General features: G+C 34.9%; 2 protein-coding genes across 2 annotated transcripts; both read right to left on the bottom strand.

The window, feature by feature from the left end:
- Nucleotides 1–3,128: 3,128 nt before the first annotated feature.
- On the bottom strand, nt 3,129–3,842 carry LOC115882960 (hatching enzyme-like). The gene has a single exon (XM_030901229.1). It carries the CDS (start codon nt 3,840–3,842, stop codon nt 3,129–3,131), a length of 714 nt encoding a protein of 237 aa, XP_030757089.1.
- Nucleotides 3,843–6,836: 2,994 nt separating this feature from the next.
- On the bottom strand, nt 6,837–10,592 carry LOC115882961. The gene has a single exon (XM_030901230.1). The coding sequence runs from the start codon at nt 10,590–10,592 to the stop codon at nt 6,837–6,839; it is 3,756 nt and encodes a 1,251-aa protein (XP_030757090.1).
- Nucleotides 10,593–17,109: the final 6,517 nt, after the last annotated feature.

The following is a 17,109-nucleotide window of genomic DNA, read 5'->3' on the forward strand; positions in this document are numbered from 1 at the left end:
TAAAATTAATATATACAGGGTGTAGCTAATTTAGTTGATTGCTTTTATAAGAATAAACATGAGAGAGAGACTACTTTCAAATTTTTATGGTGTAGACTTATAAAAACAACCTTAAACCCAGCACCAACGATAAGGTATTAGTCACATTGCTGGGACACATTCACACACTCATTTGCTCCAAACAAATTAGTAGGAGTAGGCAGCACGAGCACAGATCTAACAATACGAACATATAAACGTTTTAATGCAAATTTACATTTATGCCGTTTATACGACCGCATCTTTCTAAATGTTTTCAAACACCAGACGCATTTTCTAAAATGCGAATGTGTTTATAGTTCTGTAGGGGTAAACACATGAAAACACCAATTATACACAAAAACCCGCTCTTCGCGCAAAATAGTACATAATGTATCCATTATGCTATCAGAGACAGAAATAATTTTTGCAGACAATGTGCAGTTTAAAAAAAAGACGTGGTAATAGGAAATGATCGAACACATATGCATCCTTATCAAAGTTTTTTTTTTATCATAAAAATAGACGTGGGGTTTGTTATAAAAGAGAGGATATTTTCTAAAAACGTTTATTATTTTGTAAAAAATGCCATCGCCACCATCATGTAAGTTTTTAATATTTTTTTTTCTTTATTTAATTTATTACATATTATATATATATATATATATATATATATATATATATATATATATATATATATATATATATATATATATATATATATATATATATATATATATATATATATATATATATATATATATATATATATATATATATATATATATATATATATATATATATATATATATATATTTAAAATGATATGTAATAAATTAAAAATATAAATATATGTAATAAATTAAAAATAGATATTTATGAGTAAGGTCTTGGAAAATCATTAAAATTTTATATGTTAGATCATTTTAAATATATATATATATATATATATATATATATATATATATATATATATATATATATATATATATATATATATATATATATATATATATATATATATATATATATATATATATATATATATATATATATATATATATATATATATATATATATATATATATATATATATATATATATATATATATATTTTTAAAATGACCTAACATATAAAATTTTAATGATTTTCCAAGACCTTACTCATAAATATCTATTTTTAATTTATTACATATATTTTTAAAAGGGTCTAACATATAAAACTTTTTCAGTTTTTAATTTATTACATATATTTTTTAAAAGGGTCTAACAATATAAAACTTTTTCATAATAAAAAAAATAAAGAGATGAAAAAGATATTAACGTGTTTTCTTTTACATAACACACCCATAATTTTTATTTCAGAAAAAAAAATACAAAGTTTTTAAAAATAGTGTTTATTTAAAAGCCTAGCAGTGAGAGTTACAACATTTAAGTTCTTAGAGACAAACAGTTTAAAGTCATTTGAATATAAAACAAAAAAAATTAAAAAATAATTTTTATTTCAGAAAAAAATACAAAGTTTTTAAAAATAGTTTTTATTTAAACGCCTAGCAGTGAGAGTTACAACATTTAAGTTCTTAGAGACAAACAGTTTAAAGTCATTTGAATATAAAACAAAAAAAAAACAAAAAATAATATTTATATACCGAGAGAGAACAAAATTTTGCCGTGTTGCTAGGATTACTTTAGGATAATAATACAAAATTAAAGTTACAAAAAAATTTAAAGTTAGTCATTTAAGTTGAAAGTTTTACAAAATTTGGATATAAAAAACATTACTACTACGGTGAGTCAAACATAGTTTCGGAGCATAATAATGAACGTGTATTTTTCACAATATAAATGTGTGCTCCCAGGACTCTTCGCAGAAACAAAAATAGCGTTTGCACTTATAACAAAATTGCGTACTCTCTGGCCAGGCTTTAATACTTCTGAAACAAAAGATAGAGTTTTATTAAATTTAAGCATAGAATTAAAGAAAATGTACTTACCACTGCCCCCAATCTTCTACAATTTCTAATAGAGGGGTGGAAACATTAAACTTTTCCACATATTTATGGCCCCTACATACGAGAGCCTTTTGCTTGGGATAAATACTTTCAATATATTCATCGTCAAGGGTCATTCGTTTGGGGAGGTACACCACCATTCCACTTTTTAAATTAACTTTAGTTTGTTTACCATATTTCCCTTCAATATTTTCAATATCCATGATTGGATATAGTACATTTAACACCATAAGGTTGGGTTTCAAAATTTTTTCTTCTTTTATACCGGAACTGACTAGCAGAGCGTTTTCTTGTTGTTGTTGTTGCTGGGCCATCTCAACACTATACTAGGAGAAGTTTCGAGAGTATTAACACTTGTTTTTGAAAACTATATGCCTTTACGAAAAAAAACAGCTCCTTTTATAGTTAAAAATTCCCCTTACAACCAATCACCAAGCGTCAACCGCTCTTCAGTTCGCGCCAAAAAAATACCAACCAATAACGTACGACGCTACATATTTTTCTATAATTAGCAACCAATCAGCACACACCAATGAATTAATAATAAACAGATAAACGTATTGCAAAAACATTGTAGTTTTGTGTGTCTATCTGGTAAGTCAACCTTTTTTACATAAAAATTAAATTCGTAGTGGTGGTGCTGATATATTTTTCTAGGGTTGGAAAAACTGATTTTAAACGATTTAGATGTTATTTATGCGGTTAACTTTCCTTTGTTTTCTACTAAAAAATAAAACGAGAAATAATTTTAATTACATTTATTTAGGAAACATAATATAATTATATAAAATAACCTTATACAATATTTTGAGTTATAATTTTATTTAACAATACTTTTAGTTTCTCTAATATACTAATATTCGGACAAGATATTCCAAAGAAATCCAAGCTAAGTTTACCGGTTACTTTTAAACTATTGGAAAATTCATCATAATCATAATAATGCCCATTATAAAGGAAATAAATTATGCCATCGGTGTACCGAAATACAGAGTCTATTTTACTAGGCACTCCTGTAAATTGCTCAGTTATGAGAGCGGTGCTTTTAGGTAAAAACCGACAATCATCAATTTCGCTAAACATATTATTATCGAAAAATCAGTACGTTTTACCACGGTACGAATTGACGACACCTCGTACGGCTGGATAATTCTTCATAAGAACATTATAATGCTCGCGTTTAAGCAACCTAAACGAGGCGTATTCGAAAATATAAATCATACTTTCACTGAATAATACAACTTCGTTATCTGGTTTTTGATAAATACCCGATATTTTTTCAAAAGGTTTATGTAAAAATGTTAACCAATCAGTTATTACAAGCGGTGTATCTTGAATTTTCCTAGTGTTTAAATTTAACATCCACACGTACTTTTTATAAAACAAATAGAGCTTATTATTCACAATTAGAAACGAGGTATTTGACATCTTAGAATTTAAATCACATAATTTTGGAACTTTTAAATTGATTCCTTGCGTGTTCGGCGTTGGGACAGTTGTCGTTGTCTTCGTGGTTGTTGTAGGCATCGTTTTTGTTGTCTTCATGGTTCTCACCGTAGTTCTCACTGCCGGTTTGGAACCGTATAACTCTTGAATTGCCAATATATCATCTTGCGATAGTTTCGTTGTGTTTTCAAACACCAAAGACGGGTACATTATAGATTCGTAGTTTGTAGAATGCGCTATACCAAGGACGTGACCTATTTCATGTGTTAAAACTCTCAACAGACTTGTAGCGCCTTCCGGGACCGGTTCCTCATCCAAATACCAACTTAAACTTTTTTGTATGTGAACTTCCTCGGTCGTGGACATTAAATTGGAAAAATATATGTAAAAAGTATGGTTTGCTTCCGTAAATGAAATCACTATATTTACAGAAATATTTTTTCGAGTACGGGTTAACATACTCAAACTGCAAATTGCTATTGACAGACCACATTTCGAAAGCCTGTCTCGTTATTCCTACATATTTTTGTCTATGTGGAAGATATGCGGTTGATGGAGGGTAAACTGTCCATCTTAGAATACCTATTAGTATTCCATTTTCCTTGTTTGCTATTACGAAGGGTATAGTAATTATCAGGAGTTCCACACCAATACCTCTGTATAAAAGAAACGGTTTGGGGGTTCAATGTTCCATCCTCTGGCAGATTATATATAGTCTGAAATTCGCTTAAACCCTCCGTCAATGATTCTAGGTTCTGGACGTCTGCTGATTCGTTATTATGAAAATATCCGTGAAATCGTAAGAAAGTCTGGGCTTCTTCTTGTGTTAGCTCCTTACCACTTGTAGGGTGAATAAGCACAGCAACCGCTGACACTATCGCTAAAATAACGTACATGTTGTTCAGACAAGATTAGGCTGTCAACTGAATGTAAGTAGTTTGTTAACCACCCTATATACAGGTTTAGGGTCTATATACCACTTCTAAACGCTCAAGCTCCCTTAAAATCTTGAAAATATCCTCTTTTTTCCCTTGGGTCTGATCCAATACATATAGTCTATCAACCAGTTCATTAATGTCGTCGTATTCCAGAGGAGGAGAACTATTGTTTAAGACTTGTTCGTTTATATCATAGTATTCCAGAGCAGGAGAACTATTGTTTAAGACTTGTTCGTTTATATCCTGATTTCCTTGTTGTTGTTTCACAGTACGTTTTCTTTCGCCTTTCTTCCTTGCCGGTGGAAATAGTTTAGAAATAATATTTACATATTTCCAGCTCTTGCTTGAATTAATGTGTTTATCCTGATTAAACTGACGTCTATGTGCGTTTGTCAATAACAGTATAAACTTATAATTCTCTAAATCTATTTCGGAGTACTCAGTAGGATGCGATTGAGTAAGAAGGTTCAATAATCCGCTCGTCAATTCAAATTTTTCATCTTTAATCGCTAGATACCCATCATCATATTGAACTTTAACTGGTTCGTTACCAATAAGCAGACGTTTGTTCGCTCTTCTAATACCAAATATATTTTGGTTTGGTATATCCAGGAGTTTTAACCTACAGCGTTGTCGTTCCATGACCGATGACGTACTAATGATACCTTTCATAAGAATATGTAGTATTTATACCCAACACAACAGTAAAGCAACAGGAACACTACAGTAAAGCAACAGGAACACTAGAGTAAAGCAACAGGAAAGCAACACAGATCTGATTGGAACGGCCCTGATTGGAACGGCCCTGATTGCAACAGATCTGATTGGAACGGCTCGTTTACCTGATTGAACCGCTTCAACGGACCCTGATTGTCTAACGTTGGCTTAGGTACATATTTTTAAAATCCACTAGCGCAAGCTCCTTTACCGATAGTTTAAAAAAAAATAATTAACTATGCTACGGGGTAATTTAACAGAAAATATAGTGTGGAAAAATAAATAATTACATAAAAATATTTTTTGAATATATACGGTGTGAAAAAAAGCATATATGGTGTAAAAGTAATACGTGATGAAATCACCGCCCGGTTTTAGCGATGAATATTTAAGTAAAAATAAATCAAACTTGGTGGTAATACATGTAGAATAAAAAAGTAGTAATCAGTCTTTGCGGTTTCCGGTATGACGGTGAAAAACACATTGTGCAATATTTATTCCTTATCAGAGTTTGCAGTCGATATTATTTTTAATCGGACTTTGCAGTTTCCGGTATGATATCATATTTTTCTAGAATTAGATCAATTTGCATCATGTGGTTAGACAAAGTAGTCATCTACCGGATGTTTTGGTTTTTGAAAGGAAATGGTGACTGGCTGAACGCTGTGGTTCTCACCGTGTGTTTTTTAATAAATTCTCTGTTAGAGCCGTATGTTAGAGGTATGAGTAGTGCCATCTATTAGAAATAGTTAATAGCGGAGCTAATCATCATTACAGGTCCCCACGTATAAGAAAACATTACTTGTTATCTTTTTTTAAAATAAAGACCTCTCACATCTCTCAGGTTTTCTATGCTTAGGTTGAAGGATATATATAAAGAAAAAGGTTTGCTTAATAATTCTTTATTGATAAAAACGTATTAGTACAAACATTACAACGAAGCTTTATAAGTGTTAGTATAAATGTTTATCTGTGTCGTCTCTAGAGCCCTACTTTTACTAAAAGACAGATAATAAAAGTATTTTGCTGTTGTGACGAATGCGCCAGACTATTTTATAAATATATATAATTATCCTAATAACATTCGTGTTTATGTTACATTATTTTCTATACACTCTATGTATAAAATATACGTGATAGTATAAAATGATAATGTTTATCTACAGTGGTTAACAGAAGAACCTAAATCTAATGTATAAGTACAACTTGTATAGTAAACATACGTTAAAAGTAACATTATTTTCTATACACTATGTATAAAATATACGTGGTGCTATAAAATGATAATGTTTATCTACAACGTCTAACTAAAGAACCTAAGTCTAATATATAAGTACAACTTGTGCATAGTAAACATACGTTAAAAGTAACATTATTTTCTATACACCATGTATAAAAAATATAACAAAAGTATATAATGTGTGTTAGTACAAATAAAATATAAAAACATAATTTTCTACATGACATGTATAAGGTTTAAACCCTACATATTTTAATGATAAAACAATTAGAACTTAACTGAAATCTAATATAGGTTTATATAAGTACAACCTGTATAGTAACATACAAATACAGCCTGTATAAAAATATATTAATAATATACGTGATAGTATAAATTACAGTACAATTATTATAACTACAAAATACTACATTTACAAAACTAAAACATATTATAACTAAAAGTATGAACTAAATACAGTTTTTCTCAGTGTCTAGCTTTTTTAAACCCGAACGGTAATGAACCACCTTGCTCGTCGAATTTCCGTTTGGTCGACAACGGTCTGTATAGTTTAGTCAGTTGTGTAGTCATAACTTTGTGATCCCCGGTTCTCCGTATCTGTTTGTAGATTATTGGTACAGGTTCGGGCTCTTCTTCTGTTAAAACCATGGATTTTATGGTTTCAAAATTCACGGTTTGAGAGGCGTTGTAGTTTAGGGAGAGACCTTTAACCTTGCACGTTATGGAATATTCCCCGGTCTTAGGAGAATATACCTTATATGTGTAATTCTTAGGTCCTCCCGATACAAACTCATCAATGTAGCTGCCCTCGCCATACCCCTCCAGCTCGTCAGTCATTTCACCAAGGAAATTTCCAAGCCGAATATCTTCTTGCCCGGTCTTCGATAGGTAAATAACGCTATCCGTGTCCGTGTAAATAGCATTATCACCAACTTTTTCCAGGTAGCTATATAATTTCAGGCGGGCTTGGGCCGTGGTGTATGCGGCTAAACATACATTTACTGTTGGTAAAACATCGTACGCTTCATCTTTAAACGACCAATTTACCAGTAAAGTATCGTCGTTCACAGACAGTATGGAGTTGACATCTGTTGCAGGGTTAGTTAGCATAGAAAACAGGGCTTCTGGCCTATTCACAATAGACGTCTTTCCCTGATTTTCCCTCTGTCCTAACTTGCCCCAAAACGATGTGATAACAGCTTTTCCAAGCTGCCTGAGGCCCGGGTTTACAGCCACCTTTTGGGGATCTAGCGTAACACCTTCCCTTGCCAAATATTCACGTACGTATTGGTCTTTGGATTGTGGTGTTGTACAATATGAGGGCCAGCCTGACGATTCTTGTTTTATTTTTAGAAATTTGCTGATGTATCCATTGAATAAACCCCCTTCTTTTGTCTCCGGATTATATTGTGTGACTTTATATTTCCAGATTTCCTGAATATCTAGTATAAGGTACCCTTTCTCAACCGACTTCACCACTTCGTCAATAACCCATGTTCCGTTAATTGCCCTTTCTTCATCGCTATGACTACACTCTCTGGCCCCTGTTTTACCGCACGTGTAACACAACACGAACATGAGTTTATCGTTCAGTTTTACCGGCAATACGGGATGGATCAGCTGCTGAGGTGGAAGAATTCTGCATTTAATCAGTCCGTCTGTTTCAAGCAGATTAAGTTTACTACACTTTTCATTACCGACGATAACTTCCGGATGTCCTACGGGGTACTTTCCGTACTTGTTCACCCACGGGTAAAGCGAACAAACGTCGACGTATTTGATTTGTTCTCCGTCCCGGCACTTGTAATAGGTTTTCATATTTTCCGTACGGCCCCCGTAAAAAGCGTCGCGCGGATTTAGTGGTAAGTTTACGAGTAAAGGATGGTCTTCGGTATATTGTCTGATTTCATCGTTCATATTGCGCCGGAAATCGCACTCCCACATTTCAATCACCTCGTACCCTTGGTCTATTAAATGTTGAGTTTTAGTAACCGTATTTTCGTACCGGGAATCCAATGTTTGTGTAGGGTCGTCTTTCAGCGGTACCTGGCGCTCGTACTTGTAACATCTAGGGCACCCATGGTAATAACAACCGTGAAACTCAAACACTTGTTTTGATTTTTCACAGAACCCATCTACTTTACATCCCGCGACAATACTTTCCTGCTGCTTTGCGGCATGTATGATTTCAACTCCTCTTTCTTTCTCCTCCCACAATAACCACTGGAGCGCGATCTTACTTTGGTTATCGCATAACCTGTACCCGTTTTTAGGAATGATACCTATAGTTTCGGGCTGGAGGAAATTGCGGCGGAAAATCTTGTTGCAAGCACTGGGTAATGTTGAGGCTTCTGTAAACGGACACACGTTCCCCTCGTCTATCATGAGTTTTCTGAATTTGAGGCAGGCTTGCGTGAGAATGTCGACATCAGATACACAATATTCAACAAACTCTTTCTCAAAATCGAACATGTAGTTCTCCGCTACACGTTCCTCGTACCATTTAATGAACTTTTCCCTATCTTCAACCTTCATATTGTCGGGATCATAATATTCAATAGAGGGCATTGGTCCAACATACTTTTGATGTCCTACGGTGTTAAATAGATGGGGAAAATATCCTTTCTTCAACTCTGTCAATCCGAATGCTTTAGGTAATTTGGATAGGGCCATGGGGAAATAATTAAGGGAGTCGAGGAATTTAACGTTGCCCACAGACATGAGAACTAACTTGGTACCTCGGGTGATAAGTTCAGGTGTTAGATCTGTTTGCTGGAGAATATAGTCCAGGATAAATTGATGGTCAAACCCTCCGCCGTTATGTGCTAGCACCACCACATCCTTGAACTGTTTCCTAAGTACTAAAATATCCCTTAATAATACCGGTATAGCGCTGTCTTTAATCACTTTTTGTCTTTCCCCACACTTTTGGCACACAACATTATTGTTCTTGTCAATACAACTGTCGCAAACCTTTCTATTAACGCATAAGTTAGGTTCATGAAGTAAACTACCGTCTTCCAGCTTCTTCTCCTGTCTTGTTTCCAAATCATAAAAAATAAACAATATGTTCTTCATACTGGGACACCCTGTATCCTGCTGCATATAACAATGGTGCGGCTGCGGCTGATGTTTCTTGCAAATCGTACAGAACTTCTCGCCACAAGTATGTGGTCTGTCTGCTTTTACAACTATAAGGCACGCCGGGCATTTCCTAACACTTTCGCATACCGAACCTTTGCCGTATGATCCAACCTTCTTATGGTTCTCGAAACATCGAGGTCCTCTGAACGAACGCAAACACTCGGGGCACTTGATTTTCATATTGTCTGTAGGGCATGCTGGAGATTGTTGACACCCCGCGCATGTACCGCCACATCTATGGTCTTTTTTACTATTGTAAGGAATATTACACTCTTCACAATAATAACCACAACAAAACGCCGCCGTCAATGATGTTATGACATTGTAATGTCCTTCGTGATACAGCAAATGGAGTTTCTTGGGTTTCTCCTCGCCTTTATATACCAGATCCCTGCCCTTGGATCCGTACTGATAGACTATAATTTGGTAGTCTACCAGATGTTGTTGGAAGGCCTGGATTTCGGGGATGCCTGCCCCCTCTACCGGTATAACAACGCGTGCAGCCTCCACTAGAACCCTGGCCTTCTCCGTTTGGATTTTTCCTGTGTCCTTTCTTATCTTATTGTAAATAGGATCCTTATCAGCGTGCGCAATAGCCACAACCAAGGCCCTAGGAAGGCACAAATTATCTTTATTATTTATGGTGGCAATCCCCTTCCGCATCCCACACTCTTCGTGGAAACTGTTATATTTGACCCCACGACCTTGCCCAACCGGCATTTTCACGGCTGTAACACCGAGACAGAAAGTCTCGGTGTTTAGTCCGGTGCTGTTAGATTGATATATGGAAGATATTGTCTTCCATGCATCGTCAAAAGTTACTTCACTAGCCGTTTTAAAATTCATCCAGCCATCACCGCGTGTAAAGTCTTTGGAGCAAAAACTGAGCCCCACTTGATCATTTGGGGCTACGCCCTCGGTCCCTTTCTGCAAAATGTCTTCTACAGCCCCCTTCACCCACTTCATGGGATCCTCGCCCTCCGGGATCGGTTTAATTTTGAATTCCACTTTACGGCCAGTAAGACCGAAACGCGGAACTTTTTTCATGGAATCTTTCACTACAATAAATTTTTCCATTTTTGAGGTTATGTTAAACGCTGCTGGTACTACGATGTGACACCTGCAAAGTCTCGATGAGAACTGATTTGAGCTCGGTGTGTCGCCCTTTTTATACCTTGACAGCTGTAGTGACGTGTGCAAAAGGAAGGATGATACAGGTGTTGCGCAACATTGTGTAATTATAATTTCACATTTACATATTTTTAACGTAAGTATATTTTAAACGCCCTGTAACTATAAATATTTTTATGTTTGCGATAAAGAAAATACTATATGGTAGTATCCGCCGTCATACTTCCTTCAGCTGATTCACACACACCTAGCGTAAAAACAAATTCTATTTTAGATCTCTCTCAACGTCACATCCTTTTCAATTATTGCACCATATGACCAGCCGTTGTGGGTTCAGTTTGTTTCTCACTTTTAACGGTACTGCATCAAGAAATTTATTGTGTATTTTCAGTGCGTTTAGTGAAAAGGGCTATTGAAGAAGAAAAAGGGTGTAAGTGTATGTGTTGAGTGACTGAATAATAATACATATAAACCTCGTAAGTACGTATTTTTAGTAATACGCTTTGTTTTTTGATTTAATACTCTTAAATTAATTTTCTTCGTTTCGATAAATATTAAAGTTTTTTACATTACAAAGGCATAAAGGGCGTACTTGTTGTTGTAATTTTTCTGTTTATTTTTGCCGCCGCCACACCCTATTGATTTTGGCGCGCTGATTTTGACGTTTGATAACGATGTTTACCGAAGTTAAACGATGGGCTATTGTCCTTGTATATATTTTTAAAAAATTTTCTGTTGGAGCTTGCGCTTACACCTAATTGACGTTTGACTTAATACTTTTTTAAATTATTTTTGTTGATAGATTCTCAGAACTGTTTGCTTTTTAATCTCATCTCCAAATTTTATTCTTATAGCGTTAAGTACTTGTACATATTTTTAAATTTTTCTGTTTATTTTGGAGTCTGCGCTTACACCTAGTTGGCATTTGACTTAATACTTTTAAATTAATTAATTAATCACTATGTTTTGCATTAGATTTTTCTATTTATTTTGGAGCTTGCGCGCCACACCTAGTAATTTTAGCGCCAGTGTTTGACGTTTGATCTTTGTTTTAATTTAATACTCTTAAATTAATCGTTATGTTTTGCATTAGATTTTAATTTTTTTCTGTTTGTTTCGGACTTGTGTGAAAATTTCGATAGTTCTGCCACACCCTATTGATTTTGGCGCGTTGATTTTGACGTTTGACAGCCGCTGTTTACCGAAGTTAAACGATGGGCTATTGTCCTTGTATTTTTAAAAAATTTTCTGTTGGAGCTTGCGCTTACACCTAATTGACGTTTGACTTAATACTTTTTTAAATTATTTTTGTTGATAGATTCTCAGAACTGTTTGTTTTTTAATCTCATCTCCAAATTTTATTCTTATAGCGTTAAGTACTTGTACATATTTTTTCTGTTGGGTTAGATTCTCAGAGCTGTTTGCTTTTAGTCATCTCTAAATTTTATTCTTATAGCGTTAAGTACTTGCTGTAATTTTTCTGTTGGGGCTTGCGCACCACACCCTGTTGATTTTGGCGCCAATATTTGATGTTTAGTCTTTTAGTAAAGTAAAGTCTTTTGGTTTAATACTCTTAAATTAATCGTTATGTTTTATAATAAATCATTTAGCCATGCGTATATATATTTTATTACTATTTTTGTTAAATAATAATTGTGCGTGCGCGACAAAGGACAGTACCGCACCTTACGATATCAGCCGATATTTGCCGAAGTCAACTTTGTTTACCTAAATTGTATCATTGGATTTATGCTTGCGCTTATTAGTTAATTTTAATAAATTCTTAAATCAATACGTTTTTACAAAGGGTATCTGGTACGTGTTTAAGGGCACGTTGATTTTGACGCGTTTACGATAACAACCAATGTTTACCGAAGAACTCAACCTTCAACAATATTGTTATAAAAACTTTTAAATAAGAACTACATTTATTTTTGTATCAGTCTTTAAGCGGTGGTCGTCGCGACAACACGTATGCTGCTCCCACAACCTAGAAATAGTTTAGGTACTTACCTTACGCCGTTGGTACTGCTGGTGCTGCGCCCCTATAGCTAGTTTTGGTAAGTAAATATTCTGCTTTTATTTTTGATAAATCAATGGTGCTAATAAATTTTTAGTGGGTCCCCCGGTACGCAGGGCTAGGTGTATGGCATATGGTGAATGGCGCTCATATATGGTATTTGACTTGTGTACGAACGTCGTTCATTACGTGATCTATACCTTTGAGACAGCTTTAATTTGGGGCCCTCATATAGACATACCTACAAATAATTTTAAATACGTTTGTGGTCGTGTTGATTAAGGCGTTAGCTTGGCGATCGACAGGTCCGTGGTTCAAACCCTACACCGAACTTTTTTATTAAAAATAAATTTAAATGACGTCAGGCGGATGACGTCATGCATCCCAAATTACAGTTACCATCATTATAACGCTTGAGCTACCCGATAAGTGGCGCGCGGTAGTTCCGGAGGTAGACGTTAGATGGCGTTCGGCGTCTACGTACAGTGTTGCCGGATGCATAGCAAAATGCAACGTTGCCAAATCTAAAAATCAGAAGATTTAGGGAAATTACATATAACCCATGTTATAAGATTTACATGGGGTGGGGCGCTATGGACGGTAAAATTTCCCTAAATTTAGGGAAAAAATGGGGGTTGACCTTGGGCAAAGGTATCCTAATACCTACTCAGCGCTCAGGGATCGAAACATCTTCTGCTACGACCACGCGAAGCGTCTCCTCACATTTTCGATGCAGAACCACTTCTTCTTCATTTATTTTCAAAATTCCTTGTTTGAGGTTTAGCTCAAAACCTCTAGTGGTCATGATGTCCATTCCGAAAATAAGTTCATCTTCGATGTCTGCTACTAACACTCGATGATTAAAACAGGTGCTTCCGATAACAAAATTAAGATCTACCTCTCCATGGATGAGAGCGGAGCTTCCTGTAGCTGTACGTAGTCGCCATTGTGTTGTTTTAACTTTTTTCGATGTTTTAAGAATGTCCGGTCTGATGATAGTTTTCGTCGCACCTGTATCCAACAGCATGGTCCGGAACTCTCCATCAACAAAACCATCCACAAAAATGCTGTTGAATTTGTGTTGTAGCGAGGCGACTTGAGCAGTTTTGGTTGGGGCATGTTGGGTACAGGTCGACGTGTGCCCCTTCATTTCGACCCTTAGTAGTTTTCCGACCTCGACGAAGCCGGTTCTTCGTCTTCTCCTTACAACGGCTTCGCACGTGTCCTACCTGTCCGCAGTTCCAGCAACGAATCGGTCCCTTCTTGCCCATGTACTGGTCCATTACTTTCCGAACAATCCCTTCCACGGATTCGTCGGAACATTCGTCGATGGCCCGTACTCTTCCTAAAGACCGAGGACTTTGTTTCGCGGCCTCGAATTCTAGGGCACGTGCTAAAGCATCCACCAAGTGCGTTGGGTGGGCTAGGAGAAGCGCTTGTCTTGTCTCGTTGTCACGTAAGCCATCGGAGAATGCCTGTACTGCCAACCGCTCCATAACATTCTCGGGCGTAGCAGGGTACGCAAGGCGAACGAGACGGGCTACATCGGCTTCAAACTCCTGCAGAGACTCATTTGCCTTTTGAATGCGATTTTTTAGCTGGGAATGATAGACATGTTCCAAATGAGCTTGGCCGTACCTCATTTCTAAATGTCGTACCAATTGCTGATAATCTCCCTGTTCCGATGGTGACAGTGTCTGCAGGATATCAGTCGCATCTCCCCGCAGTGCGATAGTCAAAGCGGTAGTTTTTCAGCGATTGTCCAGCCGTTTGCTCTCGCAGCGGCTTCAAATTGGCAAAAGTAGTTGGCCCAAGCGGTTTTTCCGTCAAACTGCGGAGGTTTCATAACTGATTTTGAGGTATACCTATTTTCGACTAGTTTCGGTCCCTCCGATGTTTCTTGACATTTTGGTGAATTTGACTTCGCTATTTGTTCTTTCAAAATTTCGATTAATCTATTTACATCTTCCTCAATCTCAGTTATTTTGTCTTGTGTATCTATTATCTTTTCTTCTAATTCCTGTATTTTATTATTAAAGCTGGCCTGTATATCTTTAGAATTTTCGATGATCTTATCTTCTAATGTATTGATTTTAGTATTCAAACTTTCTTCTAAATTAATTATCTTACTGTTCAAATTGTCGTTTAAATTTTCTTGCAAATTCTTCAATGACGAGTCAAGATCACCTTCTAACTCAAAACAAAATGTGTCAGGATCCTCACCTTCCTCGATCAGAACATCTCTTAGTCTTGCTTGTAAAATGCTTTTTTTCCCATCTGTCTCACATTCTCTCTCTTCCAGTATGCATTTTAATTCCGACACTTTCAAGTCCTTCAACAATTTTTTCGAAGCCATTTTCAGTCTTATTTATTTTTTTTTTAGTCTATCACACACGCCACACTTGACACCAATTGTTACGTTTTTCGTCGGTTCCGTGTGGATAGAAAGTCACAATTTATTTAAACACTATTTATTTAACACTAATTAACAAAAACAATAACGATAAAAGACTTATAGAACTATTTACAAACGATTTATGACTAAGAATTTATTTTGAATTTTAGCGCGTCAACTGCACTGGTATATTTATAACTGCCCTCTCTAGGCCACTGCCGCCGGCTTTTATACCTACAGCAAAAGAAATCTAGAATAGTCCATAGATCGTTAGGCGCATAGAGAAGGTTTTCGAATGTTCTCGTATGTACTAGTCCATTCTAGTGGGTCTCGATTCTTCTCGAACGAATGAATCATTGCGGTGTCTATGCGATGTTAAGGTCATCCGAGGGCGGGCCATATTGTGAGGTTAGGTCGAGTCCACACCGGCTCGCAACAGTACATTAGAAGTTGTTAGAAGTTTCTCGAGAACTACAATATTTAGATAGGTGATTTTTTGCACATCAATGAGATCTATTCATTAAAAATATTCTTAATATGGCGGCATTTCCGGAAATATCGGAAGTTCACAACAACTTTCTTATTTTAAATAGGTGCCTCCATTTTTTATTACATATTTAAATTCTCATATATAACAATTTATGAATTTTTATATCAAGCACTTTATACCTAATATTAACCGCTTTTGAGGAAAAAAAAATATTTAAAATTTTTGGAGGAAAAAAACTGTATGTCAAAAAAAATTGTATAGTCTAAACGTCAAATTTAGTGATAACCACAGCTACTGTGACATAAAGAAAAGGTATGTGGCTATCTATTTCAAAAATTAGATTGTTCCCCAATGTCATATAATAATTATAATATTGGCCGTAGTGGTCATAGAATTGAGTTATTAAAAAATTATCATGAATAATTTTTTTTTCAAATGGAAACTTACTTTTTATATTTTACTAGTGCAAAGGTTCATTCGTTAATTTTTGATTATATATGTCCCTATACCTAAAATAATTCGTTTTTAAATTATTTAAGATTTAATTTTACAGCGTATATTTTCTAGTTTTTAACCAGTAGCCTGTCTTTAAACGCTAAGTAATGTAAAAAAATATATCTGGCCATGGTCATATTGCCACACTTTGATAAAAAATCAGTATGTCATCGATCGTCGTTTCGAAGCCAACGTGGCGCCGTTTTTTTTTCATTATATGACATATTATTAATATCAACGATATCACTAAAATATGAGATATATTTTTATAAATACACACCTTATAGAGTTTTAGCAGCAGTATTTATAATATACGATATTCAGATTATTAGTTTTTTGACCGAGGAAAATAAATTGTCTCACTGTTTGATTGTTGACATTTATTCCTTCAAATATTTTAAATATTTTTATTGTCAAAGACGGTTAATGTTGGGTATAAAGTGTTTGATATCAAAATTCATAAAATTTTACAAAAAATTCACAGTCCTTTACAAAGATGCAACCGGGGGGGCATTGAAAATGATGAATAAAAACGTAAAAATATGATTAGTGTTAATATGAGTGTATTACATACATATGTTTAAATAACTAACTTAACAAAAAACAACAGATTTAAAGATTCACTGAAAAAGTAGTAATGTTAAAATTAAATAAAACATTATCAATAATAATTATGCGATCGCACCTATCCGTAAAACAAGCAAGCAAAAAAAGAATTCTTACGGAAAATTACACTTTACGATATAATTTTTAACTGTTAAAGGCAAACCCATTTAAACACAAAACTTTTTAATACCTACTACTGTATCTAAAGACTTTTTTTAAATTACTAAATTCATAGCCACGCTTCTGTTTTCTTGGCTGTTGTGCGTCACGTCACAGATTAACAGGTCCACGTTTGCACCACAAGGCGATGCTGCAGACCACTAGGTAGACCGGTCGTAGAAATTTATGTTATACAACTTGTGGTCAATCTACACAAATATTATCAAAACCTTTTTTCTTTTAAAATGTGTTCAGATTTTTGTAAAAATATAAGTCAAAAATCCCAAAACTAAATTTG

Source organism: Sitophilus oryzae, unplaced genomic scaffold (assembly GCF_002938485.1).
Source record: "Sitophilus oryzae breed Bouriz unplaced genomic scaffold, Soryzae_2.0 scaffold_1801_pilon_pilon, whole genome shotgun sequence".
NCBI lineage: Eukaryota > Metazoa > Arthropoda > Insecta > Coleoptera > Curculionidae > Sitophilus > Sitophilus oryzae.